This window comes from Mus caroli, chromosome 1, assembly GCF_900094665.2.
Source record: "Mus caroli chromosome 1, CAROLI_EIJ_v1.1, whole genome shotgun sequence".
Classification (NCBI taxonomy): Eukaryota; Metazoa; Chordata; class Mammalia; order Rodentia; family Muridae; genus Mus; species Mus caroli.
In genome coordinates, this window is record NC_034570.1 from 119,009,714 (window position 1) to 119,025,157 (window position 15,444).

At 46.3% G+C, this 15,444-nt stretch overlaps 1 protein-coding gene across 8 annotated transcripts in view; it reads left to right on the forward strand.

Moving 5' to 3' along the window:
- Mgat5 (alpha-1,6-mannosylglycoprotein 6-beta-N-acetylglucosaminyltransferase) overlaps positions 1–15,444 on the forward strand; it is a 280,247-nt gene that overhangs the window by 91,632 nt on the left and 173,171 nt on the right. For 5 of the 8 annotated variants that reach the window (XM_029476546.1, XM_029476555.1, XM_029476561.1 and 2 more), the window contains one exon: positions 6,165–6,547. In XM_029476546.1, coding sequence (XP_029332406.1) covers positions 6,307–6,547 — 241 coding nt within the window. In that variant the 5' untranslated portion in view covers positions 6,165–6,306. The remainder of the gene's footprint in view (positions 1–6,164; positions 6,548–15,444) is intronic. The other 3 variants (XM_021156480.2, XM_029476569.1, XM_029476564.1) reach the window with 1 other exon arrangement.

Below are 15,444 nucleotides of genomic sequence, written 5' to 3' on the forward strand. Positions count from 1 at the left end.
ATGTTGTTTCTTGGTTCTGTCCATCTTGTTAAAACTTCTTTATTACTATGTGTGCACACACATGCACCCCAGCACACAAGTGGAGGTCAAAAGATAACTTCATAGAGTTGAATCTTTGCTTCCACCATTACATGCATTCTGGAGAATCAAGTCCAGGTTGACATGATTGCAAATCAAGCATCTTTACTGCTTGACCATCTATCTCCTTGGCTTCCTATGGCTTTGAGATAGGATCCCTCACGTTCCCCGAGCTTAGCCATTTGGCTAGGCTGGCTAGGGAGTGAGCCCTAAGGGTCACTTATCTCCACTTTTCTGTGCTGGAATCATCATGTGTATCACTGCTCCCCGCTTTTTACTGTGGGTTCTGGGGAATCCAGTATAGATCCTAATGCTTGCAAAACCGTCTGAGCCATCTCCCCTGCATCAGAATCCCTTATCTTTGGAACCTCACAGAGCCTATAGGAAAGTTGAAGCAAGACTGTGTTACCCTTCTCAATAGTCACAAATAATATAAAATATCTTGGCGTGACTCTAACTAAGGAAGTGAAAGATCTGTATAATAAAAACTTCAAGTCTCTGAAGAAAGAAATTATAGAAGATCTCAGAAGATGGAAAGATCTCCCATGCTCATGGATTGGCAGGATCAACATTGTAAAAATGGCTATCTTGCCAAAAGCAATCTACAGATTCAATGCAATCCCCATCAAAATTCCAAATCAATTCTTCAACGAATTAGAAAGTGCAATCTGCAAATTCATCTGGAATAACAAAAAACCTAGGATAGCAAAAACTCTTCTCAAGGATAAAAGAACCTCTGGTGGAATCACCATGCCGGACCTAAAGCTCTACTACAGAGCAATTGTGATAAAAACTGCATGGTACTGGTATAGTGACAGACAAATAGACCAATGGAATAGAATTGAAGACCCAGAAATGAACCCACACACCTATGGTCACTTGATCTTCGACAAGGGAGCTAAAAACATCCAGTGGAAGAAAGACAGCATTTTCAACAAATGGTGCTGGCACAACTGGTTGTTAACATGTAGAAGAATGCGAATCGATCCATTCCTATCTCCTTGTACTAAGGTCAAGTCTAAGTGGATCAAGGAACTTCACATAAAACCAGAGACACTGAAACTTATAGAGGAGAAAGTGGGGAAAAGCCTTGAAGATATGGGCACAGGGGAAAAATTCCTGAATAGAACAGTAATGGCTTGTGCTGTAAGATCGAGAATTGACAAGTGGGACCTCATGAAACTACAAAGCTTCTGCAAGGCTAAAGACACCATCAATAAGACAAAAAAAACACCAACAGATTGGGAAAGGATCTTCACCTATCCTAAATCAGATAAGGGACTAATATCCAATATATATAAAGAACTCAAGAAGGTGGACTCCAGAAAGTCAAATAACCCCATTAAAAAATGGGGCTCAGAACTGAACAAAGAATTCTCACCTGAGGAATACCGAATGGCAGAGAAACACCTGAAAAAATGTTCAACATCCTTAATCATCAGGGAAATGCAAATCAAAACAACCCTGAGATTCCACCTCACACCAGTCAGAATGGCTAAGATCAAAAATTCAGGTGACAGCAGATGCTGGCAAGGATGTGGAGAAAGAGGAACACTCCTTCACTGCTGGTGGGATTGCAAGCTTGTACAACCACTCTGGAAATCAGTCTGGCGGTTCCTCAGAAAATTGGACATAGTACTACCGGAGGATCCAGCAATACCTCTCCTGGGCCTGCTTGTGGACGTTGTACATCGTGGTGCGCACTAGGCTCCGCACCACGATGTACAACGTCACAACATGATGTACTAACCAGAACCCCGGAGCTCTTGTCTCTAGCTGCATATGTATGGAAAGATGGCCTAGTCGGCCATCACTGGAAAGAGAGGCCCATTGGACTTGCAAACTTTATATNCCCCAATATAGGGGAATGCCAGGGCCAAAAGAATGGGAATGGGTGGGTAGGGAGGTGGGGGGCGCTATGGGGGACTTTTGGGATAGCATTGGAAATGTAATTGAGGAAAATATGTAATAAAAATATTAAAAATCAAAAAAAAAAAAGACTGTGTTAATGAACAATAGATAAGGACCGCCCCCCCAAGATTCATTCCCCTTTGCTACTCTGGGGACCTGGGAGGATTTATGCAGGAGGTGAGGTCAAGTCAAGACACTGGAGATGAGGGTGTGGGTTTCAAAGCTAACACAGACAAGCACAGATGGTTTCAGAAATTCTGAATGTTATTGGAGAGAATGAAGATAAAGGCAGGTCTCTTAGCCAAGGTTAAAGATAGATAGGAAGAGGTTGAGATAGTAACACAGTGGTGAAAGAAGCATGAACTTGCCTGGGTTAGAGCAGGTGGTCGCATGCAAACTGTATGATGTCTGCAGTGTGCAGTGTTGACTGGTAGGGCTCTGGACTGGTGCTGACTTCACAGCTGAGTGAATGAGTATCTCTAGCTTTAACCATGCTCTCTAGGGCCAGGGGCTGATATAAGAGATGGGACCTTCAGAGACATTAGGCAGCTGTTTGGAGGACTTGCTTGATTAGTGTGGTTCTCACTGCTAGGGGCTGGGCAGTTTCTGAAATGTCCTCACCCTACACCCTAATAGCCTCTGCCAGGCAAGGTATGCTAGGAGCCACCAGGATCAAGGCTATGGGGTTGATGCTGAGGGGCTAAGAGTGGCCACATCTGGGAAACCGGAGACCAATGGCAGCATGAACGTTCTGTTGCTAAGCCTATGGTCAGCCCTTCATGATGATACAATGTGGTCATTTCTGGACCATGGAAGATGGGAGCAGAGGCTGCTGTAGACCCAAGAGGCCTATTTGCTGCAGTAAATAGAGCTCCACACCCACCTTAGGATGGGGGGGGGGGCTCTAATTTTCTGATCACTGTTGGTCTGAGTTCTTTCTATTGCATGTCAGTTACTGCTGATCATCAAGTCCTTCCCTGAGACCAAGACTGAGGGTGCTCTTCTAAGGCCTCTCTTTATCCCACGAATACTTTGAGATATGAGAGTGTATCCTAGATGAGACCCCTGAAATCAGAACTTCTGCCTTCCTAATGGGAATCATGGTAGTGAATTCTAACATGATTCTCTTTGTGTTTTGACAGAGTTTCTGTTATTGCATATTTTTGCCTTCTATGAGAGCAAAGACTGTTCCTGGAAATCCTATAGTTGCTTATGATTAGAGCCATCAGGTGCTCTGAATTTCCTTTAACTAAGGCTTTGGACTCCAAATGTGTACCTCTCTAGGCGTCTTGATTCTTTTCCTGGACAAAGTCTGTCATGTTCAGGAGGTCAGGGTGTCAGAAACCTAAAGCAGCCAGTCACAGTCCCACCCACAGTTAGGGGCAGAGAGCAATGGAAGCCAGCTCATTTCCTCCATTTCTTTACAGTTGAGGCTTCACCCGTAATTAAGAAGAGTCTTCTCACGTTGATCACTGTGTGAGATAATCCTCCGGAGGCCCAGCTCCAGGGTGATTGCACATCTTGCACTCTGTGGTGTGCAGTGTTGACCGTGGGACTCTGGGCTGGTGCCGACTTCACTGCGGGATGAATGAATATCTCTAGCTTTAACCATGCCCTCAAGAGCCAGGGGCCAGTGTGTTGACAGTGAAAAGAAGCCTCTCACTGAGCCAGAATAATTTCAACTAGGCTGTCGTAGTCTTTTCTTCTGTCTCTTTTTGTTTCTTTCTTTCTTTGTTTCTACTTCTTATGTATGTGTGTGTCATGTGCATGTAGGGCTTACGTGTTCATTTAACCCCTAGAACATAACATCCTGGTGGTTCTGATCTTTCCAAAGCAAAAGGTCAGAAGCCTTCGTTCCACCTTCTGTCAGAGCCCTAGGCTTTGCTGTACTTCTTGCTCTTCCTTTCCTGTGACTTAAACCCTGTTAAGGCCTTCATCAACCTCTCCAATAGGCTCAAGTGAGAAAGGAGAGTGGGTGGGACTTCCTGTCTGCAAGGTTAGAGGTAACTGTGTCATCAGTTCAAGATTTGTCCTAAAATAGTCAAAGAAAATTACCAGAAGGCCCCCTCTTGGGTATGGCACCCAGATAACATGGCCTGGAAAAGTCCCCTCAGATCTGAGGTGAATATAAGGGTAGGTTATCTAGAAGAAAATATTCTTTCATATACTGGGGAAGTGGTTTTCAAAGTATTAGCCTCATGAGGCAGGGAGCTCCATTTTGTTCACACTTGGTCCTCAGGGCCTGGGGGGTGGGGGTGGGGCAGCAAGTACTAAGAATGTGTGTGTACTTTCAAACCACATGGAGAAAGGAATGATGGAGGATCCCATTCTGTCGGCCACCATTTGGAAGGCCTCAATACAGAGGCCATTCCTCTAAGACATGGCCATGTAGCCATCAGAGTTTTTAATGGGTATGGGTGTTGTGCCTGTGTGTTTGTCTGTGTATCGTATGTGTATACCTGGTACCCTTGGAGGTCAGAAGAGGCTATCAGACGAGTTTTTGTCACTGTCTGCCTGTTTTACTTAATTTCCTTAGTTTATTTCTTTGTTTCTTTCTTTTTTTTTTCTTTCTACTTATTTTCTATGTGTGTGTCCTGTGCATGTAGGGCATACGGGTTTAAATGTGTACGGGCACACAGTATGCATGTGAAGACCCAAGCTTGCTGTCATCCTACACTAGATTTATTGTGGCAGAGTCTCTCAGTTGAACTCAGAGCCTGCCAATTTGTTTAGTCTTCGCTAACCAGTGTGCTCAGGGATCGCCTTTCTCGGTCTCCAAAGTGCTGGAGTATAGGTGGTTTGCCTACCCAGCTGTACATGTCTGGTCCTATGTATTCTTGCACAGAACATAAAGTCATTACCCACTGAGGCATCTGGCAGATTTCCCTTTGGGGGGGCGGGGGTATGGGGGAGGGGGCAGGGAGCAGGGACAGGATCACTTGTAAGCCAGAATAGGCTGAACTCCCCATGTAACCAAGGATAACCTTGAATTCCTGATCCTCCTGCCTCCACCTACTAATGGGCATTCCAGGCCTTTATGCCTGCTAGGAAGTATTATACTGACTGAGCTATATCCCCAGGCCTGGTCATTGAGTTGCAGATTCATCAGCCCATCTGCAACTTCTCCTCAGGCCCTCCTTGCTAAGAAGCCCCAATATAGGGAACACTGGGTCTGTCTGCTGCTATCAGGTGTGAGGTGAGCACCTTCATATTGAAACTCTGCCCTAGAACTTTTCATTTTTCCTCTCTCAGTGAAAGTGAGCACCACAGAGAAGCAGGCACTCGGTGCCTTGGGCTCCCTGTGCAACAGGCAGGCGAGCCTGTGGGTGCAGTTTTTACTCCAGATAGCTAAGGCAAGGAGCTGAGGGGGTGAAGCTTGGTGGTAGAACAGATACTGAAAGTGCGCTCTGGCTTTGAGCTCAGACACCTCCAACAAAAAGCTAGGATGAAAGGATACCAGCTGTGCCTCTGGCATGTTTCTATCTCGGTGCTTGGGAATGACCTGCCAGAGTCATTTCCCCTGAAACAAGGACGGGGAAGTCCAGCCGTGCTTAAATAACACAGGACCATCCCCTATATCCTTAACACTCTCTGACGGCACATCCTACTTCTTGAACACCTCTGAAGCTGCACATACAAACTTTGCTCCAAGCACGTAATAATGACTTCCTAAGCTCAAGTTACACAAGCATTAAGTACCAAGTTGTTACAGGACTCTGCCCCCCCCCCCCCCCCCCCCCCCCCCCCCCCCCCCCCCCCCCCCCCCCACACACACACACACACACACACACACACACACACACACACACGGTATTTTTTGCTGACATTTGGTGACACATCCTTCTACCTCCTCTGTACCTTGCAAAAACAAGCTTCTTGTTTTGAACTAGGTCTAGAAGGGGAACAGCCCTCGTACACCTGTGTCCACACGCTCAGATGCGTGCTTCCCTCAGTGGATTTGTACAGCTTTCTGTTGCTGTACCAGACTTCTCATCTGGGCTCCCAGGTCCTGACCCTCAGCCAAAAAAAAAAAAAAAAAAAAAGTGTTGACTCAGCACATTAAGCCAAGACGTGAGCTTGGGGAGCTACCTCAGTACAATTACAGATCCTGATGGTTGTGTTTTGTTTCGACCCACATTGCTAACTGTCATCCTCCCCCTCCTCCTCCTCCACAGCAGAATGGAAGCCCAGCAAGGAAACCAGCTGACTCAGGAGCCGGAGTGAGAGCCACGCACTCTCCACCCCAACCTGCACCATGAACTTGCCTTGCCCTTCTGCTTGTTGAGAGCCAAGGGAATGGTACATTGCTAGAGAGAGATGGCTTTCTTTTCTCCCTGGAAGTTGTCCTCTCAGAAGCTGGGCTTTTTCCTGGTGACTTTCGGCTTCATCTGGGGGATGATGCTTCTGCACTTCACCATCCAGCAGCGGACTCAGCCCGAGAGCAGCTCCATGTTACGGGAGCAGATCCTTGACCTCAGCAAGAGGTACATTAAGGCACTGGCAGAGGAGAACAGGGATGTGGTGGATGGCCCCTACGCTGGTGTCATGACAGCTTACGGTGAGTGAGGGGGCGTGGAGGGATGAGTTGCCCCCACTGAGCATGCCTAAGCTTTCGAGGGACCCCACAAGGTCCCACATGTGGGCTTTGCTATGTTTTCCTGGGCAGTGGTTGCAGTTCGTTTTGTATGTTAACATTTTCATATGTGTATTTCTATATGTGACTGTGGGTGAGCCTGGGCCAGAAATCAGTGGATAACCTCAGCTGTGAGTCCTTACATTTTTACCTTGCCTGCAGGGAAGGTAAAATCTCTTGTTGCACAATCTCTTGTTGGCAGCTGCGTGCCAGGATAGCTGCCTCCTCAACTTCTGAGGGATTATCTTGTCCCTGCCTTCCATCTCTGTACAGGCACATGGGGATTCTATATGCAGGCTGCCGTGTTTGGCTTGATGTGGATTCAGTGGATCTGAACTCAGGTCCTTACACCTTGTTGGCTTGTCCAACAAGCCCTTTTACTCACAGAGCCAACTCCCCAGCCCAAAGCTGTATTTTTAGAAAGGTAAAGCTGTACCCTTGGTGGGACTCCTGTATACACAGACACCCCAGACCTGCCACTCAGAGCACCAGAGCTCTCTCTGGCTTGCATTTATAGCCAGTCCCCACTCTGTCAACTTATTTCTAGGTTCTGCTCACAGGAGTGTGTTCAGAGAGTGCAAACAAACATTTTCATTATCTGTCCTTAAAATGTAATTAGCTCCAGTGGGGAGGAGGATGTCTCGGATGCCGTTAAGGTCAGTGTTGAGCTAATGAACTGCCCCGAACCATTAATGTTTGATTTCCCAGACTTTATTGCTTTTGTCTTTAACTGTGCTCAACTCATTGCTCATTTCAGGAACCTCATGCTTTTGAAAATAACACAAGAGGGCTGGGACTATCGCTTAGCTTACCTAGCATGCATGGTTGGATCTGGGCATGGCGGCACATGCCTGAAACCCCAGCATGGTGGTGCTATTGGCAGGAAGATCAGATGTTCAGGGCCATCCTCATCTACCTAGGATGTTTGAGGTTGGCCTGGCTACCTGAGGCACTACACACACACACACACACACACACACATATAACTTTAGATATATATAAAATGATGTATGTGAAATTTATCTTCCTTTTTTAGTAAGAGCTATGCTTAATTTAGAAAAAAATTGAAGGCAGGAAAACAAAAGAGAAAAATCCCATAAAAGTGTCCTCTGAGCAATATACACAATTAGCATTTAGTGTATAACTTTGCAATAGATTTTTTTCTGTCGTATTCATTATTATTATTATTATTATTATTATCATCTGTGCATTTCCATTCATGTTTCTGTGTGCATGCACCACTGCACACAGTGGAGCCCAGAGCCTTTAGGAGCTGGTTCCCTCTTTCCACCACACAGGGATGGAACTCTGGTCTGGCTTGCATGGCAAGTGCCTGTACTCACTGAGCCATCTCGAATGACCCAGACGGTGCCAGAGTGCACATACTGACACTTAAAATAAACATTGCAAGTGGAATTCAGGCCATAGCGTCGTAGAGATTCTGCCTTCCAGGATGTGCCGTGGTCACTGAGGATTCAGAATGACCTGGTTTTCTAGGGGGGTGAGCTCTTGTTAGTTGTCAAAGGGGAAATGGAGCCATCAAACCCAGTCTTCAGTGGGTCTAGTGTTTGCTGTAGATGGCATGCTGGGATGGTGTAGGAGAGCTAGCGCTCTGCTTTGCAGCCTAGTCAAAGATATGCCCTCAGTTAGAACACAGGAAGCTGTAGGCGTCGTTTGGGCAGTTGGAATCATATGCGCCGCAGAAACGTGGCTCTAAAGTGTATGTGTCTATGAAGAGACGGGCGCTACTACAGCTCAGGGTCTCCCATGTTCTTTCTCAGTTCTTAGGATCAGAATGGTCACACTGTCTGCTTTTGATGTATCTCTTCAAGATTTATCAGCAGTAATTGTGGGGGGATGGCTCAGTTGGTAAAGGGCTTGCCAAGCAACCCTGAGGACCTGAGTTTGATTCCCCAGCAGCCGTGTAAAAAGTCAGTGTTACTAGGCACTGGCTTTTCACACGTCTGAATAAAATGCCTTTTTAAATGTAATATATTAAAGCCATGAAGCTCTGTTTTATCTGCCACTGTCCAACCACCAACACTAGGTACCCAACACTAGGTACACAAGACAAATGACTCATTGACTTGACCTATATATTGTCTATCGGTCTCAGAGATCAGTTACCACCAGAGAGAACAGAATAGCACGGAATGTTAGTGTTGAATAAGTGTGATGTGACCCGTGGTAGATGCTGTCTTAAAGGTTTTAATTCTACATTAATTACATTCGTCAGGAAGGACAGCAACTTAGCAGGTGTTTCCTCTAAATACAGTTTATCAAACTTTTTTCATAGGCAAGACCAACACATGTTATGTATTTATAGACTTGTGGTTTTACCAGTTATCTTTATCATGTGTTGCTAAATAACATATTCCAGAGAAAATATACCTGGTCTTAGCCTTTTAGCCGAGTACACGACGAGTGTGTGCGCGCGCGCGCGCGTGTGTGTGTGTATGTGTGTGTGTGGTGGTGGGGGTATGTAATATAAAGGGAAACCAGGAAATTGATTACAAGAGGGCCTGAGGACCTGTATTCAATCCCCAGAAACCATGTTTAAAAAATCCAAGCATAGTTGGTGTGCTTGTTATAATCCCAGCACTCGGGAGGCACTGGCTGGCTGACTAAGCCTACTTGCTGAGCTCTAGATCAGTGGGCGACCCTTTGTCAAACAAAAACAAGCAAGGTGGATGGTGTTTGAAGAATGACAGTTGAGGGTATTCTCTGGCTTTCTCCACATGCACATAGGTGTGCACATGCAGGTACACACACACACACACACACACACACCTGTCTCAGTCTTGTGTTGGAATTCCCACCGTGTGCTTGTCATCACAGGACATTGCATTTCTAAGAGCCAAGCCGAGTGGTTTTTGGAGCTGAGTTTCTGGAACTTACTAGAATGTGTGCGTTTGAGGTATTTGGGACCATCCTATGGTGAGGTCTACTGAGACAGGGTTTCCTGGTTCTGTTGCTATTTAGGTTAGATAAATCTACTTCGGTATAATTTTACTTACATGGTATTTTAATTTTCTTCTGTTGCTGTTTTGGTCATAAGTTGCACTCTGACCAAAGGCAACTTAGGGAAGGGAAGAATTTATTTGACTTACACTTCTAGCTCAGAGTCCAATCTATCTTTGAGGAAAGTGGAGGCAGGAACCTGGGTGAAGGAACCATGAAAGAACACTGCTTGCTTGGTCACTCCCTGACTTGATGTGGTTCCCTCGTGGACTTCTGCTTAGGTGGCTTAATTATACAGCTTAGAACCACCTGCTAGATAAAAGCAGGAGGGGAGAAGGGAGAGGAATGGGCTGTTTCCCATTAACCCTTAAAGATTACACATAGTACACATAGTATAAGCTTTTAACAGAAGATACCAGTAACCTCTCCCTAGTTTTGACAAATACGATGATGATAAATATATTCTAAAGTAGATAACTGGTATGTTTGTTTGGCTTTTGAGTCTTGAGTTTAGCAACCTCACTGTTTCTTTGGCTTGGGATTTTACACACTGGCACCTAAGTGGCAGGGTGGTGTTAGCAAGGTGTGATCTAGTGCTAGTCCTGAGAAATCTAGAGAGACATCCAAGTGACCCCAACCTCTCCTTGAATTTGCCACCACTGGTGACATTGACAGGTAGGCAGCTCTGGTGGGTGGAGACAGGAAGATCAGGAATCCAGAGTCACTTTTGGCTACACGGGAATTTGGGGGGTCAGCCTGAGCTACCTGAGATCCTGTCTCGGGTAAGATACTGAAACTCTGGGATGTTGGGTGGCTTAGCTGGGCTGTGTGGCTCATCTATTTGCAGACCCTTCATTATCTGCCACAGACACAGACCATGTTTGGTGGGCTGCCAAGACATTTGCCCTGAAAGAATGAACAATCAGTCCTACGTGTTCAGGATCTGTGTTTAGCTTAAAAGGACCCTATTAGTTGTCTGAAATAAAAATTTCAAGAATGAAGGGATTTGGTAGGAGTGGAGGGGAAATAGGGGGCGGGGGGAGATGGGGTATGTGTCAAAATGACCAAAATATATTATGTACATGTATGAAATTGTCAGAGTATAGAAAAGTGACAGGCCTCTCCTCCCATTCCCACATGGGAAGGGTCAGAGGATCTTGGTATGCTATAAGTAGAACTTTGGTGTTTGACGAATTTTAATAGTTGATTTTTTAAAGTGATTGCTACTTCATTATAATCCCATTTGTAGACCTTAGAACAGTGTTGAGCAAGGTTTGGCCTATGGGCTAAATTCAGACTGCTGCTTATTGGTATAAATGAAGTTTTGTTGGAACATGGCCACTCTCAATTGTTTAATAACTTATTCAATTGCTTAGAAACATGGTGACACCAACAGTCATTTCACACAACTGAAACTTCTGAAACCTTCCAAATTGTTCCTTCTCCAGTCACCATAGCCCAATCTCTGGTCACTCCCACTAGGGATTCAGCAACTACCCAGGATTCTTTTGATGCGAGGAAGTCAGTGACTTACGGCTCGTGGTTGAATCCTCCTTGCTGCCCAATTTTGTAAATAAAACTTATGAGAATACAAGTGTCCTAGTCACTGGAGGAGATGGATGGAGCTGTATCCAAGGACAAACCTTCAGGCCTCAGCCTAGTCCATTGTTAGTTTAACACAAAATATGTATGTGACAGAAATATTATCCCCATGTCAGCAACCTTGGCAGTACAGGTTAATTGTTCTGGAATTCTTGACTTGCGCATGACAGTTTTTCCTGTTTTTCTATCTTGCTTCGGTTTTTAAGGAATAAGGAACAGAAAGCAGAATGAAGAGAGACTTCTGAACTCCTTTTGGGACTTGGTCATTCAAATGTGTTGCTGGAAAGTCCCCAGTAGCCTGTGTGGAACAGTGGGGCATTCATCCTTGGGGTGCAGGGGTGTGGGCTCCTACCTTCCAGCCACACCTGCTTACCTCAGGCCAGCACAGCATGGGCTGGGCCTGTCTGGGCTCATAGCTGCTGTCATTCACATCAGTCAATGCTGTTCTTGTTTCTGAGGTGACCCAATCTTTCTTGGGCTGCTTGACCCACATTCCTAACCCCGGTGGTTCTCTCTTACTGAAGGCCAGACCTGGGCCACTTCCGTGCTCTCATTTTGATAAATTAAGAACAGTGATATCCTCTCTGCAGTCCAGCTACACCTTAGTGACCCTGTCTTGTCCTCCTGCCTCACTGGACACTGGCGTACTTTACTCCGGAGACATTCCTAGTTCAGACTAACATAGCCATGAGCCTCTCCTAGCTCACTCCCACCCACAGACCACTTTCCTGGTCTCTCTTGGCCTCTAGGTTCTGTCGCCTGTTATGTCTTGGATTCTGCTGGCTTCTGTCTGCTGTGCTTTGTTAAAGGCCCAAACTGTTTCGTGTTTATGGTGGAAGAAGGATTCTTCTACTCCTGTGGATTCCCTGCCCTTCATAAAAGCGGGGGGAATGTCAGGGAGTAATCACTTCTTCCATGAAGAAAAATGGCAAAGAGAGGATTTGGTTTATAAAAAAAAATAAAAAAATAAAAGTCCAGGAGGGGCCAGAGAGATGGCTCGGCAATTACGTTTTCTGTTCTTCCAACATCCTCACTTGGTGGCTTAGAACCATCTGTCACCCCAGCTCCAGAGGGTCCAGGGTCTCACTCTGGCCTCTGAAGACAACTGCACTCAAGTGTACATACCTACACCTACACACCTACACACACACACACACACACACACACACACACACACATATGCATGCACACGCGCGTGCACACACACAGGCACCTTTAAAATAAAAATCCCCAAGGGACTTCTTTGCCTTGAGTGGTGAGAGAAGCCACCTCTCCTGGTGTATCTCTTAATTAATGTATTTGAATTATCATACAGACTATTAGGTTTCATTATGATAGTTTCAAAGTTTGGTTTTGATGGTTCTCCTCCCCCTCTTTTCTTCCTCATGCGTCTGTTTCCCTTTGTCCCTCCCATCCCCCACCCCACAGCTTCCTTTCTGCCTTCAGGTCCCCTGTGTCTCTTGCCCTTCCCCACCCTTAACACCTTCTTCCCTTCCACGATCCTCTTCCCAGTTTCATAGCCTACACTCATATGCACACATTCTCTCTCTGTCTCTCTCTCTCTCTCTCTTCACACATACGTATACATTAATACATACACACACAGGCACTCACACATATACATTAAAAGTTAGGCTCTGTATTTGGGGGCAGGCGTAGTATTTGTCTTTCTGAGTCTGCATCACCTCACTTAATACAGTAATATCCAGATCCACTTACTGTCCCACGATTTCCACGTTTCTTTATAGCTTAATGAATGAAATCTCTTTGTGTATGTATGCCTTGTTTTCATTATCTATTTATGGGTTGGTGGGCATCTAATAAACAGGGCCATACAAGTGTCTCTGTGGTCCTGGGATCGAGTCCTGGGAGTGTTTGTGTAGCTGAAGGACAAAGGGGAGAAGTTTGGGCAGAGCATGCACTGCAGGAGACAGATGTCCACTGGGGATACTGGAGGGCTCACGTGCTGTGAGGTACAAAACCCAGTGCGAATGTTTGGAGGAGAGGGTGCTGTGGAAATGAATGCTGGAGGTTCCCCTGGCACCCCTTGGAGGGCTGCATGGTGGTGACAGTGAGGTGAGGGAGTCAGCTCTGGGATTTGGTCAGCAGTCTGCACGGAGCAGCCCTGAGTGCTTTGGGCTGGTGCTGCCTCTTCAGCCTGGATATATATGTCTAGGATGTTGGCTCCACCCTGCACTGCACAGCCCCAGATGACTTCTGAGCTGCACATAAGAGCTCTTACAAGGCTTCTCTTTCCATTGTCCTAGGAGGAAAAAAAAAAGGTGAAACAAAGTTGCAAGTCTTGAAAAGTGCCCCCTCCCTTTTGTCTTCTTGCCTCTGTTGTTACAAATAGGACCCAGGAAACTGTTAGTGAGGGCTAGGACTTTTGTGGACTCTCCTGGGAAACCACCATGCTACAAGCAGATAGTCCCTGCCCTTGCAGGAAAAATACATTGTTACTGCAGCAAGACCAGGAGGAGGAGGATAGGCTCCAGGACTTGTCTCAGGAGACCTTGTTCTTTCTCCAAGGATGCAGTTTAAGGAAGGACTGCTTGGCACCCTGGGACCTCTTTGGAGGCTTGGGGGCGTTTCCTGCTGTGCTGTGCTGGACATTCAGCGGCACAGTTGGAGCCTTTTCTCCCACACTGGGCTTAAGGAAGGGATGCATCTCAGGGCCCCTCTCCTTAGCTGGTGTTGAGAGCCTGCCACGGTCCTGTCTCTTTTCACTCTTCTCAGAACAAGCCTGACAGACCTCATACCACAGTGATCCAGGCCTCAGGAGTTCCCGGCTCATCTCACTCTTGTTCTGGGTTTTGGATGAGTGATTTCCAATGATCTGGCTTCTGTATCTTCTTTCCTCCCTCCTTGCTCATTCTCAGTTTGAGAAGTCTGCCAGACGTCCTCACAGGAGGGCCTCACCACCTTGGCTCTCCTCCTTCCTAACTTCAGGCCACCTAACAGCAGGAATTCACTGTTCTCATGGGCCATCCTCCTCCCCCGTGTGGACAGACAGCAAACATGGTCTCTGTTTCCAGGCTTTGCCAGCACATAGTAGGAGTTAGAGATGAAGAGTGGCATCCCACCCCTCCTCACCACAGGTTCTGTGTCTGTGTGGTGTTCCGGCAGCTGGGATGACTTAGAGAATCACAGTCCTGTTTTTAGCAAGGCAGGAAGTGGAAGGGATTCCATGTAGACTCCACATCCAGGATGCTCCAAGTAGTTATTATGGGTGATCTTGATACGGCAACTGTTTACTGTCAAAAGCCCATAGAGACCGTTTCCATGTGGGTTGGGAGATGAGCCTGCTCCATGCCAGATGTGTGACTTTGGGCAAGCGACGAGCCTCAGGATGTAGTGGGTGTGGACTTCTCTCAGCTCATGGCACAGCTACAGGGATCAGAGGGGACAGCATTTATCCCTACACCAAACTGGGTGGGAAACATTTATTAGTGTTACTCAATTGGTTACCTAGTGGCCAGGGCTCGGATGTTCAACCTTTGGATTCTGTGTGTGCCCTAGTTTCTGTTGCTGTGAAAAAACACTGAGACCAAAAGCAACTTAGGGGAGGAAAGGATTTATTTCAAGTACAGGTTACAGTTCATCATTGAAGGAACTGGACTTGAAAACTAAGAGGCTGCCTAGCGTAGCATTCAGAGAGCTTTCGGTTTAAGCACTGCCACATGCAGAAACAAAACAAAACAAAACAAAACAAAGCAAACAACTCCCCGAAAAAAACCAAAACAAGACCAAAGCAGAAACACCCCAAATTAAAACACCAAACAGATATGGTGGTGCTCATCTGCCACCCCAGCACTAGAAGGCAGAGGCAGGAGGATAAGGAGTCCAACGCCATCCTTGGTGCTATAGGCTGCGGAGAGAGTTGAGGGCAACGTGGACTACATGAGACCCTGTGTTGGGAAAAATCGAACGAGCAGAGCAGTGTGTGCCACTGAGACGCTCTTGAGAGGTTCCTCTCCCTTGATATTAAAGCCGTCTTCTGAGGGTAGAGAGCACTTTACTGCCTGCAAATTTAAAATGGCATCATTTTATGCTTATGTGACCTGAAGATGGCGTGAAGTTTTGTAGAAAATTGAGAGCACATGAGGAAATATAGAGAACGAAAGCTTTGGTTCCAGATTCAGATCTTACCAGTGATAACAGAGTTTACTTCTTGCCCGACTTTCTTTCCTTTCCTCTAAGGGCCCTCGTGTCTCAAGCAGGCCTAGAATTCACTGTGGAGCCAAGGATGACTTGTGCTT